A 21,512-nucleotide genomic window follows, 5' to 3' on the forward strand; every position below is an offset into this window, starting at 1 on the left:
CCAATTGTGTACATCATGTGATCAGAAAGTGTTACTCAGCTTTTCCAAAGACTCAAAGAATAGAGCCAAGGATAATTAGGAACAGATGGGGTCCTAATGTGACATTCCTTCATTTCAGGTCACTAAGATTTTCCAGAAGAAGAAGAATTCGGTGACGTACAGCTTCAGGCAGTCCTTTTCTCTATACGGGATGCAGGTGCTTCTGTTTGAAAACCAGTGTAAGTGCCCTCAATGAAGGTGCAAAGCACTTCTGACCCCATATTGCCCTTTTCTGGACTGTTTTACCTTGTTCATACAGTTTGATTTCACTTTTGTTCTTGTGTGTCGAGTAAAAACCAGGCTTTTCGCTTTGCAGGATAACATGAAACAGGTGTTAAAGGTCATAAAACACTTCTGCTGTTGATTGAAAACAAACAAATTCTCAATGTATTGTGTATTACGATGCATTTTCTCACAAAAAGATTAAAATATCTGTCATATGCGATTGCGTAATGTGAGAATATCGATCCGTGCGTCCCTCTGAAAAGGGCATGTCTGAGTGCTGTCATGATCCGCCAGTCTGTAAATGTTTCTCTCCCGCTGCTGCTTTTCAGATTACCCCAATGGAGTGCGTCTCACTTCAGCTCTTCCAGGCGCAGACATCAAGGTTCTCATTAACTTCAACGCCCCCAACCCGCAAGACCGCAAGAAGTTCACAGATGACCTGCGGGAGTCCATCGCAGAGGTCCAGGAAATGGAGAAATACAGAATAGAGTGTAAGCAGCTCCTGTTTATAGTGCCTAAAAGCAGTGAAATGTGTGTGAAATGACATGATCTTTGAAGTTGACGTCGTTTTATGCAGCCGAACTGGAGAAGCAGAAAGGTGTGGTACGTCCCAGCATTTCCCAGAGCTCAGGGCTGAAGAAAGAAACAGGAAATGGCAATCTGAGCCGCACCAGCCTGGATGACAGTTACGCCATGGGTGAAGGCCTCAAGAGAAGTGCCCTCAGCAGCTCCTTACGTGACCTTTCAGATGCAGGTGAGTGTGCAGACCCACATAAGACATGTCATGTGTTTCTGGCTTTATCTGTCACAAACATTGATTATGTTTTGCAGTCTTGTCCAAACAATACTTCGCCTCTTGCCAAAGTAGAGCGCTGAATGCTTGCTTCTAAACTGGTGTTTGTCCATTGTGTAGCCTCAATTATCTAGCAATTAGAGCTGGGTGTTGTGTAACATATTCAAGGATTTTATTGCCAATTTAAGATGAATTTAATTTGTTTAATGTGCTTTTATTTGACTGTTAGGTTTCCTAAAGTCCTTGCCATTAGACTAGTTTTGAGGTACTTGCCTATTGAAAATCAGTATGCAAAATCATCTTTGATTATTGTCACTAGACCAGTGTAATTAATTAAAACTAAAACCAGAACTAATAAAAATAGCTTTTGGTGCTAAATTGACTTGTCAATTAACTGAAATAAGTTGAATTACTAAAATGACTGAAAATATAAGCGATGCACGGGTCGTCTCATAACCCACGGGCTCCGTAACAGACCACAGAAATTTTAAGAATTATATGCTTTTTTGTTTGTTTAGATAAATTGTTCAGAAGGGTTTGACCAAACTGTTAAACTACTGTATGTTATTTACAAATCGTCCAAACACCTGATTCATTTCTAATACTATTAAATTGTAAAGAAATTACAGATCCATCTTTGAAATCACTTTGAAATAACTCAATATATTTTCATATTTAATTAGGTTCTTTGATAAGGTTACAATACAAAGGTTTGTGCAGCAATGTAACTTGCGTGATTTCGGCACGGGTCGGGGGGGTTGGGTAAAGAAATTTGACTTTATTTTCGGGGCGGGCTGGGGAGGTCCGAATAATTTCAGAAAACTGGGACCGATCACTTGTATATATATATATATATATATATATATAAAATATATTAACAGCTAATTCAAAATGTTAATAAATATTATAATAGTATACTACTGATACTAAAATAACACCTTTTTATAAACAAAACTTTTTTTATATTTCCATGGCTTCCTTGTTGAAATGTAAATAATAATAATAATAATAATAATAATAATAAAGAAAAAAAATACAAATTCTGAGCAAATACACAAATATCAAGCTATACATTAAGCTATCTCTCTATTTATCTATTTATCTACAGTATATCTTAAAGTCAACTTTATTTTGTTGGTATTATAGTATATATATATATATATATATATATATATATATATATATAATATTTATTATATATATATATATATATATATATATATATATATATAATATTTATTATATAAAATGCTGAAAATTATCTAAATAATAGTAACCTGCCACCCATCCCTATTATGAATGTCTTTTGCCATGGCTAATGAAGCTAGATGCATCCTGACAAATATTATCTTCCACATTAGTTTTTTTCGCCACTCTATAATTGAACCTTCGAACACAATTCACAAGCTGTGATATCTTCTCACCCTATCTAGCACATCGTTTTGAGCCCTAAACATGGCAGTCACTACACAGAAAAAAATGGATAGTGTGACCTCACATGCTTTCTCTGTTAGAACAAACATTTAACAGTGCAGTAACGCTCCATAAGTGTGAATCGAACTCAACCAAGCCAGCCGCTGAGCCTGACAGCAGGAGTCACAACATGTGAACTAGAGACATGTCTGGCAAAGCTATGTATATCTTATTCCAGCATTCTCTGCAGTGTAAACCGCACTGAAAAATGTGTGCAGAATCTTTTCATTAACGCATAAGAGAAACAGTTCACCCAAAAATGAAAATTTGCTGAAAATTGACTCAACTTCAGGTTATGTAAGATGTAGATGAGTTTGTTTCTTCATCAGAACAGATTTGGAGAAATGTAACATTACATCACTCCGCAGTGAACGGGTGCCGTCATAATAAGAGTTTACAAACAAGACTCCAGTCCATTAATTAATGTCTTGTGAAGTGAAAAGCTGTGTGTTTGTAAGAAACAAAGTCCTCCAACCATAAAATGGCTTTTTCCAGTAAAAATATCATCTTGCCTGAATTAGGAGAGAAATAGGCACAGGTCAAGAACTGTTTATGGGTAAAAACAGTTCAAAAAAATATGTTGGTGAATGTTGAAGTGGACTGATTTTGGGCTCAGAAATATTATTATGGTTTTTGGGTACATATCTTGGCCTGAATCATTCATTTGTTTCTTACACACTCGTATACGTACTGCATACTTTCTTATAAAGCTTAGATGTTAATTGATTGACATGTGGATTACTTGTCATGATGTGATCAGTAGGCAAGTGATGTAATTCTAAGTTTCTCTAAATCTGTTCAGATGAAAGAAAAAACTCATCTGGCCTGAGAGTTGAGTACATTTTCAGCAAAAATTACTTCAAGACGAAACTACACAGATAGCAGTTGATAGCTCTCCTAACATTGACATTCAATCATTCAGTGCTTATTATTAAAGACTGCCAAAGGTTTCATTCTGCCAGTCTAGGCTGCCACATTTGTATTTGTCCATACATCAGAAATTATCAAGATTTTTTTATCGTTTTGCTTGTTTTTGTTCAGTTGCTGCTACGATCTTGTTTAGGGACTTCAGTCTGTAGTCATCAAACCCGTTTGCTCAAGACTCTTGAAGATCTTGAAGATGTAGCTTTATGCTTAGTGATCTTAGGACCAGTATACCCTCATCCTTTGGCCCTTTAAAAGCTCCTGACCCACCTGGCTCTACCCTTCCTCCCTTTCCGGACAACGGCTGCTTGCTTCGTGTCTCAATAGCGCCCCTGTAGGCAGGCAGGATATATATGCTCTACACACGCCTCTATATATCTGACTGTTCGAGCGTGCTCTAATCTATCATATTGCATGTCTCGCTCAGGCAAGCGGGGGCGCCGCAGCAGTGCAGGATCTCTAGACAGCAATATGGAAGTAAGTATTGTGATATAGGAGACAAGAACCTACAACAGGCCGCTATTCTATGTGACAATGTTGCATTTTGAAACTGCAACTTTGCTTAATTTGTTTTTCTGGTCTGTCTACCATCTTTTCTTTTCGGTTGCTTCTTTGCTTAGTAGTTTCCACTGTCTGTATGTGTGTGCTGTTGTTTTTGGACTATGTAGGCAACCCTGCATGCATGGGATGCTTGTTCCTGTGGAGCTTATGTGGAATGATGGGGAATTCTGCCCCTTGGCTCACATCACATATCATAACATCTCCAAGGTTCAACTTAGTCAGCATGACTCAACTAATGCAAACATCCTAAGTCACGTACCATGGGCTGTGTGTGTCTTTTTATTTTGTAAATGGTTTCGATTTGACTCCTGGTGGCATGTTTCACTTGGCCATTGCAAGTGAACAATATAATGTTGCACCTCAGCACTTCAAAAAGTGCAAGTCTTCATTTCCTCACCAACCTCCCACCACTTGACCTCTTCCCTTGCAACCCCCTTCGGAATGCCTTGAAACTGTTTCCCATCTGTGTGCAGATAAGCATAATAAACATGAGGGAGTTTAGCAAAGGTGTTGCTTTAATAGACTGGATTTGGATTGTCACCCATTATGTCCGTATAGGTTATCATGTGTGCCAGTTTGTTTGGCAGCCCATCCTGGAATGCAGGATAAGCCCATATGCTTGCTTTAACATTGCTAAAGGCTGACTAACTCAATCTTGCCTGTTTCTGCTTTTGCATGTAATGCATGGCTTTCAGGGATCTGCTTCACTCTTTTATAAATGCATTAACTGCTGATGGATGGTAATGATGCATTGCTTGAGTGCTGTGTCCTTGTTTTATAATACTGAAATAAATGGAATCATTTACTTTTTATGTGATGCTATTTTGGGTATTAAATTTGCATTGCCTTTTGGTAGATATTACACTACCGCTCAAAAGTTTGGGGTAAGTGTGATTTATTTTTTTTAAGAATATGAAAGAAATCCAAGGATGCATGTATAATGTTACAACAGATTGCTATTTAAAATAAATGTTGTTATTTTTTTCATCAAAGAGACCTGAAACAAATGTTAAGCAGCACAAACATTTTCAACATGGATGATAGTACAAAATGCTTCTTGAGCACCAAATTGACATATTGGGATGACGGATAAGGAAAGTACGGTGAAGACTGGAGTAATGGCTGCTGAAAATTCAGCTTTGCCATCACAAAAATACAGTGGTGGCCAAAATTATTATTATTAATAATTATTTATTATTATTGCCATTAACTGTTATAATCCAGTCAGATTTTTGTTTGCACATGGAGTCTGACAGCAGCCAGTGCTCCACACAGAGATCTGATCTCACCATCATCCAGTCTGTCTGAAATGACATGAAGAAACAGAACAAACTGAGACAGACTAAATCCAGAAGAACTGTGGCAACATCTTCAATATGCTTGAAGAGACATATTACAATTAATGGCAAAATGTAATGTAATGTAAACTGATATTTCCTACTAACACACTAGAGCAAAAGACTTGACTTAAAACCATTTTTAGCTGGTGAAAATAAGATTTTTCTAATGATTTTGGCCAGTAGTGTAAATTACATTTTGAAATATGTTAAAACAGATAATTTAAATTGCAGTAAAATTTATGGAAATTTAAAATGCAATAAAAAGTTAAGTAAATGCAGCCTGGGTGAGCATAAGAGACTTAAAATAAATGGAGAAAAAAATTACCAACCCCAAACTTTTGAATGGTAGTGTTTTATTATTTGAAACATATGGAATATATATTTCTTAGGGATGGGAATCAAAGAATTTGTTTCAAATTGAACTACAGTTGATTCTTAATATTTGGTGGTACTTTAACTTATACAAAAAAAAAATTATATATATATATATATATATATATATATATATATATATATATATATATATATATATATATATATATATATATATATATATATATTCTGAATTTGTATTTAACTACACATTGCTTTAAGTACAACTATTCATAAACTAGTTTGTGGTTTTCTTGATTAGGACATGATAAAAGTAATGACTTAAAGAATCAAATGATTCATTCAGAGAGCCACTAGACTGATTCAAACCAATAACTCTTGAGTTCACGACTCATTTCTTACACGACTGGGAGTCTTTTTGATAATTTGTGGATTATTCCTGGCAAAATAAGGTAATTGAAGACCTGTTAATAGAATCAAATATCATGAAAATCATTGTTGTTTTTTTATTGTTTTGACTTAAAAAATGCCAGAATTGATTCTTGGTTTCCAACCCTAATGATTACACATTTAAATCCGGCCAAATAAACATTTAACATTTTAGAATGCAGAATGTGCATTATTAATAAATGGAACTGTGCTCTTGATTCATCAAGCATGCTGTACAAACGTCTCTGTTCTCTCTCTCCTCCTCCTCCTGCAGGGGTCCATCATTAGCAGCCCCCACATGCGGCGTCGAGCCACTTCCAGCCGCGACTGCCCCTCCCGCCAGCAGTCCATCCCCAACTCCTCTTCTCTCCTGGGCTCCCTGTTTGGCACCAAGCGGGGCAAGTCGCCCTCTCTGCCTCCCCAGCCCTCACACCCCTCCCACCCGACACTCATCTCTCACACCCCGCACCCTATCACCCTGCACCACACAGCCCGCGATGGTGTCACCGAGACCCAGGCACAGATGCACTCCCACCACGCTCAATTTTGCCACATGCAGAATCCTCCTCCATACCACCACCACCATCACTACCACCCCCCAGCGCACGTTCAACACCCACCCCACCAGTACCACCCTCCGCCTGGCCCATCATCCTCTCACAGCCACTCGCACGGTCCCCACGGCCACGGGCCACACCCCTCGCACCCCTCCCACTCCCAGCATGCACCTCACCACCACAACCAGCCTCCGGCCCCTCCTCCGGCGGCCAGCAGCACCAAGCCAAAACACAGCGGCATCAGCACTGTGGTTTGAGCCCCTCTGTGAACTCTTTCCACTTGGGAATGGGACCGTTTTTGGCGGGGTGACCGTTGGGCCTCTCTTTAGATTGTAACGTGCGACGGATTGTTGCTGCCTACAAGGACACGAATAAAAGGGCACCATGACTCACGTTTCAACTCATCCAGTACCCGTTTCCTCTGGAAAAGGGAGCCACACTGTGTAGCACCGGTCTTCTCTTTTTGGGCGGCTAGAACTCAAATCATCAGTTCTTACCAGTCATTGTTCAAGCTGTAGAGCCCCAGATAAAACTGCTGCTGCTGCTTTCTTTTAGGCTCGATTTTAGAGACTTTCAACCCTCTCGACTTTGGCGGCGAAGCAAGAGCATGCGCAAAAGACCAGAGCAACTGTTTTCTTGTACTTAATTACCTAAATGCATTATCAAATAGCCTGCTTATTAGTTTGCAGAAACTAAACTACGGTTCGAGAGAAGTCGGTCACAATGAGCGGTGTTCCAGTATTTAATGTAGCTGTAGACCACACATTTCTGTGATATAGTTAGGGGACTATAACGTGCCAATTATTAAAAAGCAGTGACTGAGTTATTCCAAAAAAAAAAAGAAAGAAAACGAAAAAAGATTTGCTTTGTGTGTGTCGTGCATATAGTATTTTGTAAAATAATAATAATAATATTAGCAGCTATTATTATTATTGTTATAGGACTAAAATGATCCGAAGCCTCAGATAAAATCTCAGTATTCTCTATGTACTCTCGACGTAGGAGTTACTAGTTTTCACTGATACTGAACTCAGTAGGCAGCCAGTTGAACAACATGAAAATGATTGGTTGCCTTGGAGTTGGAAGACTCTTCCGGAATCTCCGGCTTGTGTTCGCTCCACCTCCTTCGGGATCTACGTAGCGCAAACCAATCACAGGGACTGTGGGAAGGGTGAGGGTGGAACAGGGGAACTCATGGATGGATCCTCCACGGCCTCGACTCGTCGGTCCCGGCCACTGCTGCAACATGGTTTTATTTTTTTAACTATTTTTTTAGAGATGAATAAATCAATATGAAATAAATGTACATTTGAAGATGTTTATGGTAAAGCCGGTGTGATGGGGAAGGCTATTTTGCCGTCGAACATTAGGGGTTGTGTTTGGGTCAGAGGAAAGCTAGAGCTGATCAAATTCTCTCCCCGTATTTCAAGAGTTAGTTTGTGCAGAGATGTTGATTTTTTTCTCAGCAGGCTGAGCGTGTGCCCTCTTCTGTGTGGAAATGAAGTAGATTTGATACATATTCTCCTGTCCTCCCGTGAGAATGCCTTTCACTTGCTCAGAAACACAGCTAATGTAATGTAAACTGCATATAATATGTAGCAGTGGGTCGGTTCGGATGAACAGATTTGGACATGTTTTTTCACACATATCCCCTTTCTCGGTTCAATTTTTGACTTGTTTTATACTGTAAGTAGACACATGGTGACGGAGCTGTGATTCGATGTAATAGTTTGTGTGTTGACGCTCTTTTAACTCAAGTACAGAGCTTCTGAACAGCACTCGTCTTTGTAAATATTCACTTCGTGTACAGAAACCACGGTTGAAATGAGCTCGCTCTCTTATACGAGACCAGTGTACGCACATTTGATGTGCGTCGTTTCTCTTTCAGTCTTTCTTTTTTTAATGAATTAATCATGTGCAATATGTATGTTTCAGTTTTGACAGTTCAGCCAGTTGGTTGGTTGATTTGGTTTGTTGTTTCTGTTATCATATTTCCAATATCATACTTCAAACCCCAAATTGTTTCTCGCCCCCCCACCGACATCTTGTTCTCCCTGGTCTCTGTTTTACCTGCAACCTACAGTCAGGAATGTCAACTAAAGTACTCTTGCATGTATATTGTACAAAATATTCTCTAGATATTGCATATTTCCAGAGATATTATCAGTGTTACAGTTGACCGTTGTTAAATGAGTGATGATGATAATGATGATGATGATGAACATATTAAAATCTGTAGACTTCTCTTCATTCGAAATGTCTTTATCTTGTTTCGTACCGAAATAGATTCAATTAGGAGACATCTTTTTATTGTTTATCTGAGCGTGAAAAATCTAACACTGAACATCAAATCGTTTATAAAGGGAAATATTAGTCGGTAGCCTAATCGTAATGAAGTGCCGCCGGGGCACATCCGTATAATAATAATAATAATAATAGAAGCTTACAGATTATAGAGCATAAATCCGTGTTTATGTCATTATCAGACTTCATAACACCTGGCTTGTTCCCAAGATGCACTGAAACCAGTAATTTGTAAAGTACAGCAGCTCATCTCTGTGTACAAATACGATCACTCGAAGCCATTTCTGACCAAACAACACACCATAAATACAATAAAATTGTCAAGAAAATGTCTCTTTCCAAGGTGGTTTTTTTTTTTTTTTTTAGGTTTTTCACCTTTGTGTTGAATGTTTTTAATGGATTTAAGTGCAGTGTATTGTAAATGTATTGGTGCGCTTCAGCTATGTACTGTACAGTACTGGACGGTCAAGTCAAAACATCACCAAGCTTTGCATGCAGCTGATGCCTAGCACCTCTGCTTGAAATATGACCTTATTTAAAAATGAAGAAATGTGCTTTCTTTTGTTTGTTCGATTGTGTTGTTTTTTTTTTTAAGTGGTGTTGGCTTGCAGTTACATTTTATGCTGTGCCACTGCATTTCGGCATGTATATCTCTTGTTTACCCCCCCAAAAAAGATTACACTTCAGTTTTGTTTTTGTTTAGTTTTTTCTGTAAAAAGCCTGTGTCGCTGTATATATCACAAACCAATGTGAGAAAATAGAAAAAAAGCATATCATATATAAATCTAATATGGATGAAAAAGGGAAAGTGTAAGGGTAGGGGGTTGGGTTTATGTGTACATAGTCTGTATAATACTTTTTTGTTTTTCGCTCGGCCATCGCATTGACAGTGTAGTCCTTTTTTCACCTTAAAGAGACTCAAAATAACATGACACTGCTTCTGCTACCAAATGTACTTCTCAAGTTTGTCATAGGATCTTCTTTAATAAGCCGACTGTTACATAACTCTCATCGCCTTTCATGTGCGTCCACTCATACATTTCATTTTTTTAATTACCAAACAAGGAGAGGATGATTTTAATATGCATTCTGTTTCTAAGTAGATGATGAGACCCTGTTGATGTTTAACTATAACTGTGACCATGTTGAGAACATGAAATAAAACAATATACCATAAAATTCCTAACTTGTATTGTTCTGTATTAAAGCACACATTATGTTGAAATAAATCATTTTGAATGCATGTTTCCAAGTCCTTAACATTTTCTGTGCATCTCAAAAGCCCTTTATGAATACATTTGTGTGTTGTAGTTAAATATGAATCATAAGGAATAGCCTTCAAAACTCTACAAACTGAATTCACCATACTGGTACATTTGAGCCAGCGAGGTCATTGCGTAACTGGCTTTGTGAAAGGTTTGCTGCTTCTCAGAATTCTTGCAATAGTCTTTCAACTCTGATATATTTTTATTCATACATTTCAGTTAATAGTGTTCAGACTAAAGCATTCTGTGAATAACTGTTAGTCCCTATTCATCTTCTCAGTGCTCCTTGAGAGCTTTGATAAACTGGAGTTTCTTAGTGTCTTTATATTTGTGAATGTCAAACTTAAGGTCAGTACATCCTCCTTTATGCAGTGGCATCCATAGATGAGGTCTGAATCAGGAGTCAAGACTTCAAACAAATGCTTTGACAATATAAAAAATATAATGTTCATTACTGTTCAAAATGTCAGTAAGGGTTTTTTTTTCATACTTAATTCAGCAAGGACACATTAACATCAAAAGTGACAGTGAAGTATTTAAGGTGTTACAGAATATTTATTTTTCAAATTAAATGCTGTTCTTTTGAACTCTTTCGTTTTCACCATTGTAAATGTGTAATATTTTTCGAGCACGAAAATCAGCATATTAGAATGATTTCTGAAGGATGATGTGACACTTGAAGACTGGAGTAATGATTCTGAAAATTCAGCTTTGCCATCACGGGAATAAATTAAATTAAAAATATATTACAATGGAAAACGGTTACGTTAAATTGTACTGTATTTTTGATCGAATAAAAGCAGCCTTTGTGAGCATAAGAGACTTGTGTAAAAAAAATATTTGAAACTAACCAACCCCAAACATAAATGATAAGGCTGAAAGTTTCAAGATATGTTTTTCTGTGAATATAATAATCAAGCACATAAGTTGTGAATGACTGGATAAAAATGTATTACGCATGTGACCTACAGACAGGTGGTGAGAAAGAGACTCTGCACCCTTTTTGTCTGTGTCTGTCTCGCCTGCTCTAGGCTATAAATAGAGCAGCTTTAAGGGTTAAATCTTCACTGTCAACACCAAGGCGGTGTTGCTGCCTAAAGATGGACTGGAAGGAAAGAACCCCGCTGAACTGCTCATTACTGTTATTTCAGTAATATCTGGACCCAGGAATTCACTTAAACTCGAGCAAGTACTGTGATGAAATCAGAGACCAGAGAGAATTGACGATCAAGATATTTTTACTCAGCATCGAAATATATAATTTGTGTGTTGCAGCTAAACACTGACATCTGCAGGGCATCAAATGAACTGCCGCCAAACGGACTCGTGTCGTCATCAACGTGAGACGAAAATGGGTGAAAGGTGTTTTAGTCAGTTGCAGGGTGTTTAATGTGAGTATCTACGTTGAAGATGAACCTGAACAAACTTATCGTTGTGTCAAGATCGGTCAAATTTGGGAGAAATCTGTTTGCTGCACGAGGAGCTTGTCTGCATCACTTTCAGTCTCGACGATCCATTAGATCCAGTGCGAGGAGTTTGACATATGCCAAAGATCTGTTCCTGGGCAAAGTAAACAAGGTAACGTTAATGTCAACAAACTGCAGAATAAATTGTTGTTTATTGTGTACATATCTGACATAGCTATTAAAAGATGACACCATTTGGGCAAGGTCAAAGCGTCAAAATGTTAATAATATGTATAGTTATTACAGAAGATGGTTTTCTTTGGGGGGGGGGGGGGGCAATGCTGTTTCAAGGATTCAGAATTGTTTACACGGTTAAAAAGTTGGATAAAAATCTTATTTCCCAGCGGTATATAAACGGTGGATAGAGTTTGTTTTTCCGGGGCAGCAATAGTTTCACAAGCGAGTTGTTGCTGAACATTTTAAAAACAAGGCCCAGTTCGATGCTGGATTTGGAGCTGTCCCAGCTATAAAAGATCCCGGTCATGATTCAGATCTGCAGAGGGTAAGTGAAACGGCATCAAAAGCACTGATCTGTTCTCTATTATAGTTCAGTGATCAGAAGTGTGTTTTGGCATTCGGCGCTCAAGTGCTCGTCACTCTTTAGCTCCGCCCACGGTACGCCTCCAGGAGCTCGGCTTTTTCCGGAAAGAATCGTAAAGCTGTATATTTCTTTTATATATATGATAAAACTAAATACTTTTTGGAGATATGAAGGATGCACTATTGCTCGATAGGTACTCAAGATTAACTTGAGATTTGGTGAAACTGCGTGTATTATGCCCCATTTAAATACTCAGTAATGCATTGTTACTGTACATTAAAATTTTATTCTAAATATATTTATACATCTTTATACATCGTTTAGGCTGAAGTCTTTCCCTACCCAGAAATCAGTAATGAAGAATTAGAGGAAATAAACCAACTTGTTCAGCCTGTGGAAAAGTTTTTCAATGAAGATGGTGGGTACAACAAAACATGCATTAATGATTTTTATTATTATTATTATTATTATTATTATTATTATTATTATTATTATTATTGTGAGGCCTTCATATATTATGTCATGTATTATACTGGCTTATTAACTGATATCAGCTTTTGCATTTTCTTATGTTATTCATACAAATGACTGAGAAATATATATTTTTCTGTACTTGTGCAAATATCACCATAGTTGATTCCACGAAGATTGACCATGATGCTGTAATTCCGCCTGAGACTTTAAATGGGCTGAAGGAACTGGGGCTGTTTGGGATCCAGATACCTGAAGAATATGGTGGGACTGACCTCTGATTTCATAAATTAATATATATATATATATATATATATATATATATATATATATATATATATATATATATATATATATATATATAATATTCTAATATACCATCAGAGATTTGCATCTTCTTCTTTGCCTGTTCTCTCCAGGCGGTCTGGGCCTCTCAAACACCATGTATGCCAGGTTAGGAGAGATCACGTCTTTAGATGGGGCTATTGCGGTCACACTGGCAGCACATCAAGCCATTGGTCTGAAGGTGAGCAAATGACTGTCTGTGTTGCATCGTGCATACTGTAGTAAAGCAATAATTCACCCAAAAATGAAAATTTGCTGAAAGTGTACTCACCATCGAAAATTTTGATCCCAATGGTTTCTCTACAGTGAATGGGTGCCATCAGAATGAGAGTCAAAACAACTGATAAAAACCACGCAGTAATCCAGTAATCAACACAACTGCAGTCCGTCAGTTAACGTCTTGTGAAGTGAAAAGCTGTGTGTTTATAAGAAACAAATGCATTATTAAGGCATTAAATTTCAATTCGTCACTTCTGTCCAAAATAATCTAACATAGTTCAGTGAAAAAGCCCATACATTGTTATCCTTTCATACCAAAAACCACTGACATATGTTTTTAAACTATTTTTGACCATTTTGCTGGCAAATAATACTTGATCTGTGCTCTCCTGATTCAGATAAGACATGCAATATTTTGAACAGGGAACTAGGTGAAATAAATTATCTTAAGGAAAAATATTGCATTATGCAGATTTTCACTTCACAATTGATAGACTGGAGTCATGTGGATTACTTGTGGATTACTGTAATGTTTTTATCAGCTGTTTTGACTCTTGTTCTGACGGCACCCATTTACTGCAGAGGATCCATTGGTGAGCAAGTGATGTAATGCTAGATTTCTACAAATCCATTCTGAGGAAGAAATAAACTTGTATACATCTTGGATAGCCTGCAGATGAGCACATTTGAGCTCATTTTCATTTGCTATTCCTTTAAGTTCTATGTTAATTGATAATTTCCATAACAATCTCTGTATTTCAGGGCATACTGATAGCTGGAAATGAAGCTCAGAAAGCAAAGTACCTCCCCAAACTAGCAACAGGAGAGCATATTGCAGCTTTCTGCCTCACTGAACCTGGAAGGTACGACATATAACCTAAGATTAAAAGCCATTTCATTTTCAAATCTGCTTTGGTAATTATTTTTAAATGACACATCTTCTCTCGTGTTAGTGGCAGTGATGCTGCATCTATACAGACACGCGCCACGCTGACAGAAGATGGCAAGCACTTCTTGCTCAATGGCACAAAGGTGACTGCTTCAATCAGGTCATTGTGTTTGGCATAGTGAAGTCTTTTTATTGGATGATTTTGATTACATTTTTATGTTTGCTCTCAAGTTTTGGATCTCCAATGGTGGCTGGGCAGACATCATGACTGTGTTTGCCAGAACTGAAGTTGTTGACACAGATGGTCAAAAGAAAGATAAGATCACAGCTTTCATTGTAGAGAGGGCGTTCGGTGGCATCGCAAGTGGCAAGCCTGAAGACAAACTGGGCATCAGAGGCTCAAACAGTAAGTTTAAACTGTTTTAGTAAGTTCATCTACTTTTGTGTTTGAAGCTAATGTTGAAATGTATTTGTGATTGAATTTCAATCCATCTCAAAACTGGAGAAAAACTCGGACCTCTACTGTAAACCACAGTTCAAATGATTTTTTTTTTAATAAGACTTTTATAATGTTCCAAAAGATAAATTTTTCAAATAAATGCTATTCTATTGAACTTTTGTTCATCAAAGTATCCTGAAATCACGGTTTCAACGAAAAAATCTTAAACAGTTTTCAACATTTTTAATGAAAAAGAAATGTTTCTTAAGCACCAAATCTACCTATTAGAATGATTTCTATAGGATCAAAGGACATTAACATGATAGGAATAATAAATTACATTTTGAAATATATTAAAATAGAAAAGTTATTTTAAATTGTGAAGTTGTTTTAAAAAAAAACACATTAAATCTTATCAATCCCAAACTATTGAAAGTTAGTATATACTGTATATAACAAATTGCCATTTATTTTAAAGATGTATCAAACAGGCATTAATTCCTAAGTAAAAATTAAATAAACATATATATTATTTAATATATATATATATATATATATATATATATATATATATAACTGTATTTATTGTTCGAAATTAAGTTGTCGTTTTTTTGTTGTTGTTTTTTTATGCATACACTTACACATTATTAAGTAAAAGACGTCACAGAAATGGTTGGTTATATAAATCAATTTATTGAATATTTGTACTTCCTTTCAATAGCCTGTGAGATCACCTTTGAAGACACCAAGGTGCCAATTGAGAATGTCATTGGTGAAGTTGGTGGTGGTTTTAAGGTGATGCAATCTCCCTTCAGTGCACATTTTTAACACCATGACAACATCATGTTGCATTGACACGTGATGTACGCTTAGGTCGCCATGAACATTCTGAATAATGGGCGCTTCAGCATGGGCAGTGCAGGAGCAGGGATGATCAAGAGGCTGATCGGTGAGAGCACGATTCATTAAAAATTCACCATTATTACTCACATCCTTGTAAATGGATCCTTAAATTTAAATTCACATGCCACATCATTCCAGAGATGACATCAGAATATGCATGCACAAGAAAACAATTCAGCAGGAGCCTTTCTGAGTTTGGAATGATTCAGGTATGTTATGTCTTATGTTTAATCATATTGAATGATTCTGTTGTTAGTATTTGCTAAGTCACCATGTGATTTTATTTTTCTTTGGCACAGGATAAGTTTGCTACCATGACCCTGAATGCGTTTGTGATGGAGAGCATGGCTTATCTCACTGCTGGAATGATGGACCGACCTGGAGTCCCAGACTGTTCTCTGGAGGCTGCTATGGTCAAAGTAAAGTAACATGAAATCATTATCACTTATCACTATTCTAAATGGAAAAAAAAAACCATGTTGGAGCATTGACCCTCAGTGGTGGTTATACAGGTCTTCAGCTCTGAGGGCAGCTGGATCTGTGTGAGTGAAGCCCTGCAGGTTTTAGGAGGGCTGGGCTTCACCAAGAACTACCCCTACGAGCGCTACCTCAGGGATTGCCGCATCCTCCAGATATTTGAGGTACAGAGGAACAGGATTACATGGCTGGATCCAGCTCCAACTCCTCCCACCTTACATATACCTAAACCCACCCATCTCCACCATTAACCCTACCATTCTCCACCCACTAAACGTGGATCCAACCACGCCTCCTGGATCTTGTGTTCTGGGAGAAGGGCTACTAAAATATTTTACATGTTAAATAAACATTTTCCATTTATTAAAAAAAAAAAACATTTAAATTTCAGTGTTTAATTTTTCTGATATTATTATTTGCTGCTCAACATTTCTTATCAAAGTTGAAAACAGTTGTGTATCTTAATATATTTATGGAAACTGTTTCATTTTTGAGGATTCTTTGAATAGGAAGCTTTTATTTGAAATATAAATGTGTGTGTGTGTGTGTGTGTGTGTGTGTGTGTGTGTGTGTGTGTGTGTGTGTGTGACCCTGGACCACAAAACCAGTCTTTAAGTCACTGGGGTATATTTTTAGCATTAGCCAAAAAAAAAACATTGTATGGGTCAAAAAAAAAACAATTTTCCCGCCAAAAATCATTAGGATATTGATCAAAGATCATGTTCCATTAAAATATTTTGTAAATTTCCTACCGTAAATATATAAATATTTTTGATTTTGGTTCATTTGGACAGATTTAAAGGTCATTTTCTCATTATTTAGATTTTCTTGCACCCTTAGATTCATTCAGATTAGATTTATTTTCATCTCGGCCAAATATTGTGTGATCATAACAAACCTCACATCAACCAAAAACATAATTACATAATTACTTTCACGTGATGTATAAATCTCAATTTAAAAAAATTGACACTTAAGGTCCAGGGTCACACACACACACACACACACATATTCGTTGATCCTGAAACAACATTTCAAGCAACCAATCAGAATTGAGGGACAAGTTTACAATGTCAGTTTTAGCCTTACAACCAGAGTTAAGTGCTTCTCCACCCTTGATATTCAACTATAATTTCTCTCAGATTTTAATGATAAATTATGGGTAGGGTTAGGTCTATGTTTTGGACAATAATTTTGATCCAGGATCATGTCTGTCTTGCCAAAATCACGGGGACCATATATAGAATTTTTTTTTTACCACCAGGGGGCATGTTGTCATAAACGTAAGGCTCCAGAATAAACATGCAAAAACAACTGAATGTATTATATAATGTGCTTTATTTTTCTTTCCTGCTTTTAGGGCACTAATGAGATTTTGAGGATGTACATCGCACTTACCGGAATGCAGTATGCTGGCAAAATACTAACAGGAAAAATAAAGTATGTCATTGATAGTTTATATTTAAAAGTAACACAACTGCATGATTTGACATATGACATTGTCTTCTCACAGGGAGATGAAGAAGGGTAATGTGGGGGTGGTGTTTGAGATTCTGGGAAAGAAATTGAAAGACTCAGTGGTGAGGACGGTGGACTTTGGACTGACCGGCAAAGATGGCGTTGTGCACCCCAGTCTGACGGTACAGAACCAGTGCTGCTTGTGCTCTATATAGTCGTAAACTGTCATATTATAGAGTAAAAGGACACCAGTGGTCATAAACTGAATGTACGTCATGGTAATAACAGCAGCGCAGGGTTGTCCAGTAAAAGTCCTGTCACCCTCACATCTGATCTCGCCTAGTTCTCCTGCCAGTCACATTTCATCAGGCGAAATCCTTCCTTCTGATCTCTCCTTTAAACCCGTGTGGTCGGGTAATTGAGCCCAGCTCGTTTTCAGAGGAGTGATGATGTCATCTTTCTCCCACAGGAGAGCGCCAAAATGTTTGAGCAGAACGCTGCACACTTCGGCTCCACTGTGGAAAGATTACTGTACCAATATGGAAAGGTAAAACTGTTTGATTTATTACTTATTGGATTATTTAGAAACTTTTTGAAGCTGTATTCTTGTTTAATGAAATAATTATATAATTATTTATTTATTTTACTGTATGACAGATAATGTCTTGCCAAAGCAAACCTCTTTCTTTATACATAGAAACAGATATTTATAGTAAGCTGCGCCACATAGTCACCATTCCCATCAATCTCATTTTCCTCACCATCAGTTTTTAATCCGAGTTTGTGCACATTCCTCAGATGCTGCTAGAAAATGAAAAATGACCATTGGTTTAACATTCAGAAACAGGCGTGTTTTTTCTTGTAATGCACAAGGTGATTAGCGTGGGCTGTTAGCGCTGCTGGGACCTCGTCTCTGGTCCCTTCTTTCCTGTTGGGTTGAGGTAATGTTCATATGTGACACAGCTGGCCCCACTCTCTCTTTTCTGAATGGACGTCTGTGTGGCCGTGCTATTGTAATCAGACTGCAGTCACAAGAGAGCAGCCTGGAAGTGCTTCAGATATCCACACACTGTTTTTCCTGTTGCAGCGCACTGTTTCTGTTACTGTTAGGACTGCCTTGATTTTCCTACTTTGAGTGACCTAGATCAAGTGAAACATCTTGAAATATAATATAGAGATAGAGGGTTTAATTCTAGATACAGACAAATCTGTGCTTAAATGATTATCAGTACAGTTTCACATCATCAAAATGATAAAATAACACAAATGAAACCAACAGAATTATGTTGGGACCAAAACATTTTAAACTGATTTTGTTTTAATTGAAGTGTTAGTTTTTGTAAATAAATAAAAAACTTTTTTTGATTCAAACTTTAATGATAGGAATTGGCTTTGTAGATAAATATATATTTTTAAGTTCATGAGAAATGTGAATTCAGTTAAGTATATGCTCCAGTATATGCTTTTTTTAAATAATTCAATACTTTTATTCAGCAAGGGTGTTTCATGTTGATCAAAAGTGACAGTAAAGACATTTTATAATGTTACAAAAAATCTATTTCAAATAAATGCTGTTCTACGGCGCTTTCTATTCATCAAAGAATCCTGAAAAAACATACCACAATTTCCACAAAATTATTAAGCAGAGCAGCTGAGCAGCACTAAATCAGCATATTGGAATGATTTCTGAAGCATTATTATAGACTGAAGCTGAAAATTCTAACTTTTGAATGGTAGTGTTCATAGAATGCAAACAAAAAATCTAAACTTTATTACGTTTTTTGCATGAACTTTATTGATTCTTTATATAAAGCATTTTGTCAAAAACCCTTAATATTACACTTTCACTTCTGCAGTTATATCTGTAACTTCATCTGTTTCAGACAATTGTCGAGGAGCAGCTTGTGTTGAAGAAAGTTGCAGATGTATTAATTAACCTCTACGCCATGACAGCCGTCCTGTCCCGCACCAGTCGCTCCATCAGCATCGGCCTGCGAAACCATGACCATGAGGTAACAGCCACTTAAACCTTCCACCCTGAGGTCACACTCAGTTTCAAAACAGGCCATTTTAAAGGAGCACGTTACCTCGTCCTGTAAAGCGATTCTTAGTTTTGAGACTTGCCTCAAGACTTCAGTCTTTTTGTTCAGTGTTCAGTCAAAGCATTTAAATGAAGCATGCAGTGTTGAACAAGTACAGATTAAGACAGAAGAAAGAAACCACTTATTTACTTGACCTGTTTAGAGGACTAAACTTGAAAGGATTGTGGATGTCGCAGCGTGACAAATAATGCATTTCTTCTCAGAAGTGGATTGCTCCCGGGAGGCATTTTAATTCATAGCAGCAGAGCTGTTTTGATTTTGCATGAGAGAAACAATTGACGGAAACATTTTAATGACTTGTCATGCTGTGACTGTGCTGCTTGCTTGCATATTGGCTTAATCCGACAAAGTAATAGAAGGTTTTGCATGCTTCTAAACATACATTTCATAATTCCCCATGTCTTTTCTACTTTTTTTGAATGGCTCTTAGGTCAAAGAGTGTAAAATAATTTTGCCAACAAAAACCTCATAATAAAGGAAATTTGCTTGCACGTTAATTTTGAAATCGTTAATGTAAACAGCCTTGTTAAATCTCTGCTGGGTTTCAGGTGCTGCTCACCAACACTTTCTGCAAGGATGCTCATTTCAAGAACAACTTCTTGTTGACTCAGCTTCAAAAAAGTGAGTAAAACGCACAGTATAATTAATACCAGCCCTTCTCGTTTTATTGCATAGCAAGACAAAGCGCTTGCATATGTTGTAGAATTTCCTTCAATGCCTTACAAACCATAAGTCAGTCAGTCGCTAACACTTGAATGCACTCTTCATACTGTTCCAATTACCATCCGCCTAATAACTCCAGTCAATGCATTAGATCAGAGTGTCACTGAACGGATTGGGGTTTGTGTTCTCTCCAGATTCCCCGGAGAACAATGATGCCAACATAAAGAAGATCGCCCAGGAGGTCTTAGCTAAGAGGGCGTATGTCTGCTCGCATCCTCTGGACAGAACCTTCTGATGAGACGGCTCTCGTTGTCAGAAAGGTTTCCCACAACCCTGTGTCTCCGTTTAACCCAGCAAAAGTGAGAGGAACTGCTGCGATTGTTCACTTACTATAAAATACTTCTGTTCCTCACAATATGCAGTCCGGATTGAGCCTCACTCTCAACATTTTACTTCTTTTTATATCAGTATTTTATATCTAGTGCTGCCTAAGTGCTTCTTAATATTTGTTGAATGACATAAAATCCAAGTGGTTATGAAGAAATACCTTTAATGCACATGTAAGGTGATGTCTTTGTTGGTTCTCATCTCCGTGATGTTTCTGGTGTGTTTGAAGTGGGCAGTTGTCACAGGTGTCTTTGGGGCTTCAGGAGGTTTCCGACAGGAGTGTTTGTTTTTCTCTTCATCTGTGAGCGGTAAAACACTTCGCTTGTGCAGAAAGGAATGTGGCCTCCAGTAATCTCTGTTTTTTAAAAAATCGGATTTTTACTGACAGAGCAGTTTAAAAGTTGATTAATTAATTTTTTTTCTCTCATTTCTGCACCCAAGAAGTGCTTCCAGGACATATTTGGTGTTTTTTTCGAGAATTTATATTAATAGTGTGAATGGTTCACACTTATTTACAAGTTGGGGTGCAGTAATTTAGCCTGTTATTAATTATTAAAAAGGTACAAACTGAAAAACAAGGATTATGTCTAACCTGAAGTGGAATTTTCTGTACTGGGATGAGTATCTTGGAATTGTGTTTTTGTCCCAGCTCAGGCTGTGGTTCTGAAAGGGTCCAGGAGCAAATGGAATATTGGCCTCCCTCTCTGCTGAGCCAGTCTTTTCAGAAGGCTGGACCACAGAAATAACGGGAATGGGCTGAGAGGGAAAAAACAGGGATTAGATTTTAAAGGAAAGTATGTTTGGTGGAAGTCTGCCTGATAGGAGACATAATGGTCTGTAGATGTGAGATCTAAAAATGTTCATCTAACAATAAATCTGATATAATAATAAAAATTAAAAAAAAAGATG

At 37.3% G+C, this 21,512-nt stretch overlaps 2 protein-coding genes across 10 annotated transcripts in view; both read left to right on the top strand.

Moving 5' to 3' along the window:
* Positions 1 to 10,221, top strand: part of iqsec1b (IQ motif and Sec7 domain ArfGEF 1b) — a 166,537-nt gene extending 156,316 nt beyond the window's left edge. For 7 of the 9 annotated variants that reach the window (XM_026275587.1, XM_026275592.1, XM_026275590.1 and 4 more), the window contains 5 exons: positions 119 to 218; positions 594 to 755; positions 842 to 1,018; positions 3,882 to 3,931; positions 6,392 to 6,931. In XM_026275587.1, the coding sequence (XP_026131372.1) occupies positions 119 to 218; positions 594 to 755; positions 842 to 1,018; positions 3,882 to 3,931; positions 6,392 to 6,931 (1,029 nt within the window). Of the gene's footprint in view, positions 1 to 118; positions 219 to 593; positions 756 to 841; positions 1,019 to 3,881; positions 3,932 to 6,391 lie in introns of all 9 variants that reach the window. The other 2 variants (XM_026275586.1, XM_026275593.1) reach the window with 2 other exon arrangements.
* A 1,344-nt stretch (positions 10,222 to 11,565) lies between these two features.
* Positions 11,566 to 21,510, top strand: LOC113111117 (acyl-CoA dehydrogenase family member 9, mitochondrial-like). Its single transcript, XM_026275597.1, has 18 exons — positions 11,566 to 11,821; positions 12,575 to 12,668; positions 12,884 to 12,985; positions 13,141 to 13,247; positions 14,048 to 14,148; positions 14,239 to 14,317; positions 14,406 to 14,580; positions 15,335 to 15,408; positions 15,487 to 15,562; positions 15,655 to 15,725; positions 15,816 to 15,935; positions 16,029 to 16,157; positions 17,354 to 17,433; positions 17,507 to 17,633; positions 17,921 to 17,998; positions 19,335 to 19,463; positions 20,102 to 20,174; positions 20,411 to 21,510. The coding sequence occupies exons 1-18, from the start codon at positions 11,654 to 11,656 to the stop codon at positions 20,509 to 20,511; spliced, it is 1,884 nt and encodes a 627-aa protein (XP_026131382.1). The 5' UTR covers positions 11,566 to 11,653; the 3' UTR covers positions 20,512 to 21,510.
* The last annotated feature ends 2 nt before the right edge of the window (positions 21,511 to 21,512 follow it).

This window comes from Carassius auratus, chromosome 11 (genome assembly GCF_003368295.1).
Source record: "Carassius auratus strain Wakin chromosome 11, ASM336829v1, whole genome shotgun sequence".
Classification (NCBI taxonomy): domain Eukaryota; kingdom Metazoa; phylum Chordata; class Actinopteri; order Cypriniformes; family Cyprinidae; genus Carassius; species Carassius auratus.

Excerpts from the sequence above, each read along its gene's own strand:
- LOC113111117 (XM_026275597.1), top strand. The coding sequence starts at position 11,654 with ATGAACCTGAACAAACTTATCGTTGTGTCAAGATCGGTCAAATTTGGG. Across the intron at positions 15,563-15,654 it reads GATGATCAAGAGGCTGATCG|AGATGACATCAGAATATGCA; the intron begins GTGAGAGCACGA and ends ACATCATTCCAG. Across the intron at positions 15,726-15,815 it reads CTGAGTTTGGAATGATTCAG|GATAAGTTTGCTACCATGAC; the intron begins GTATGTTATGTC and ends TCTTTGGCACAG.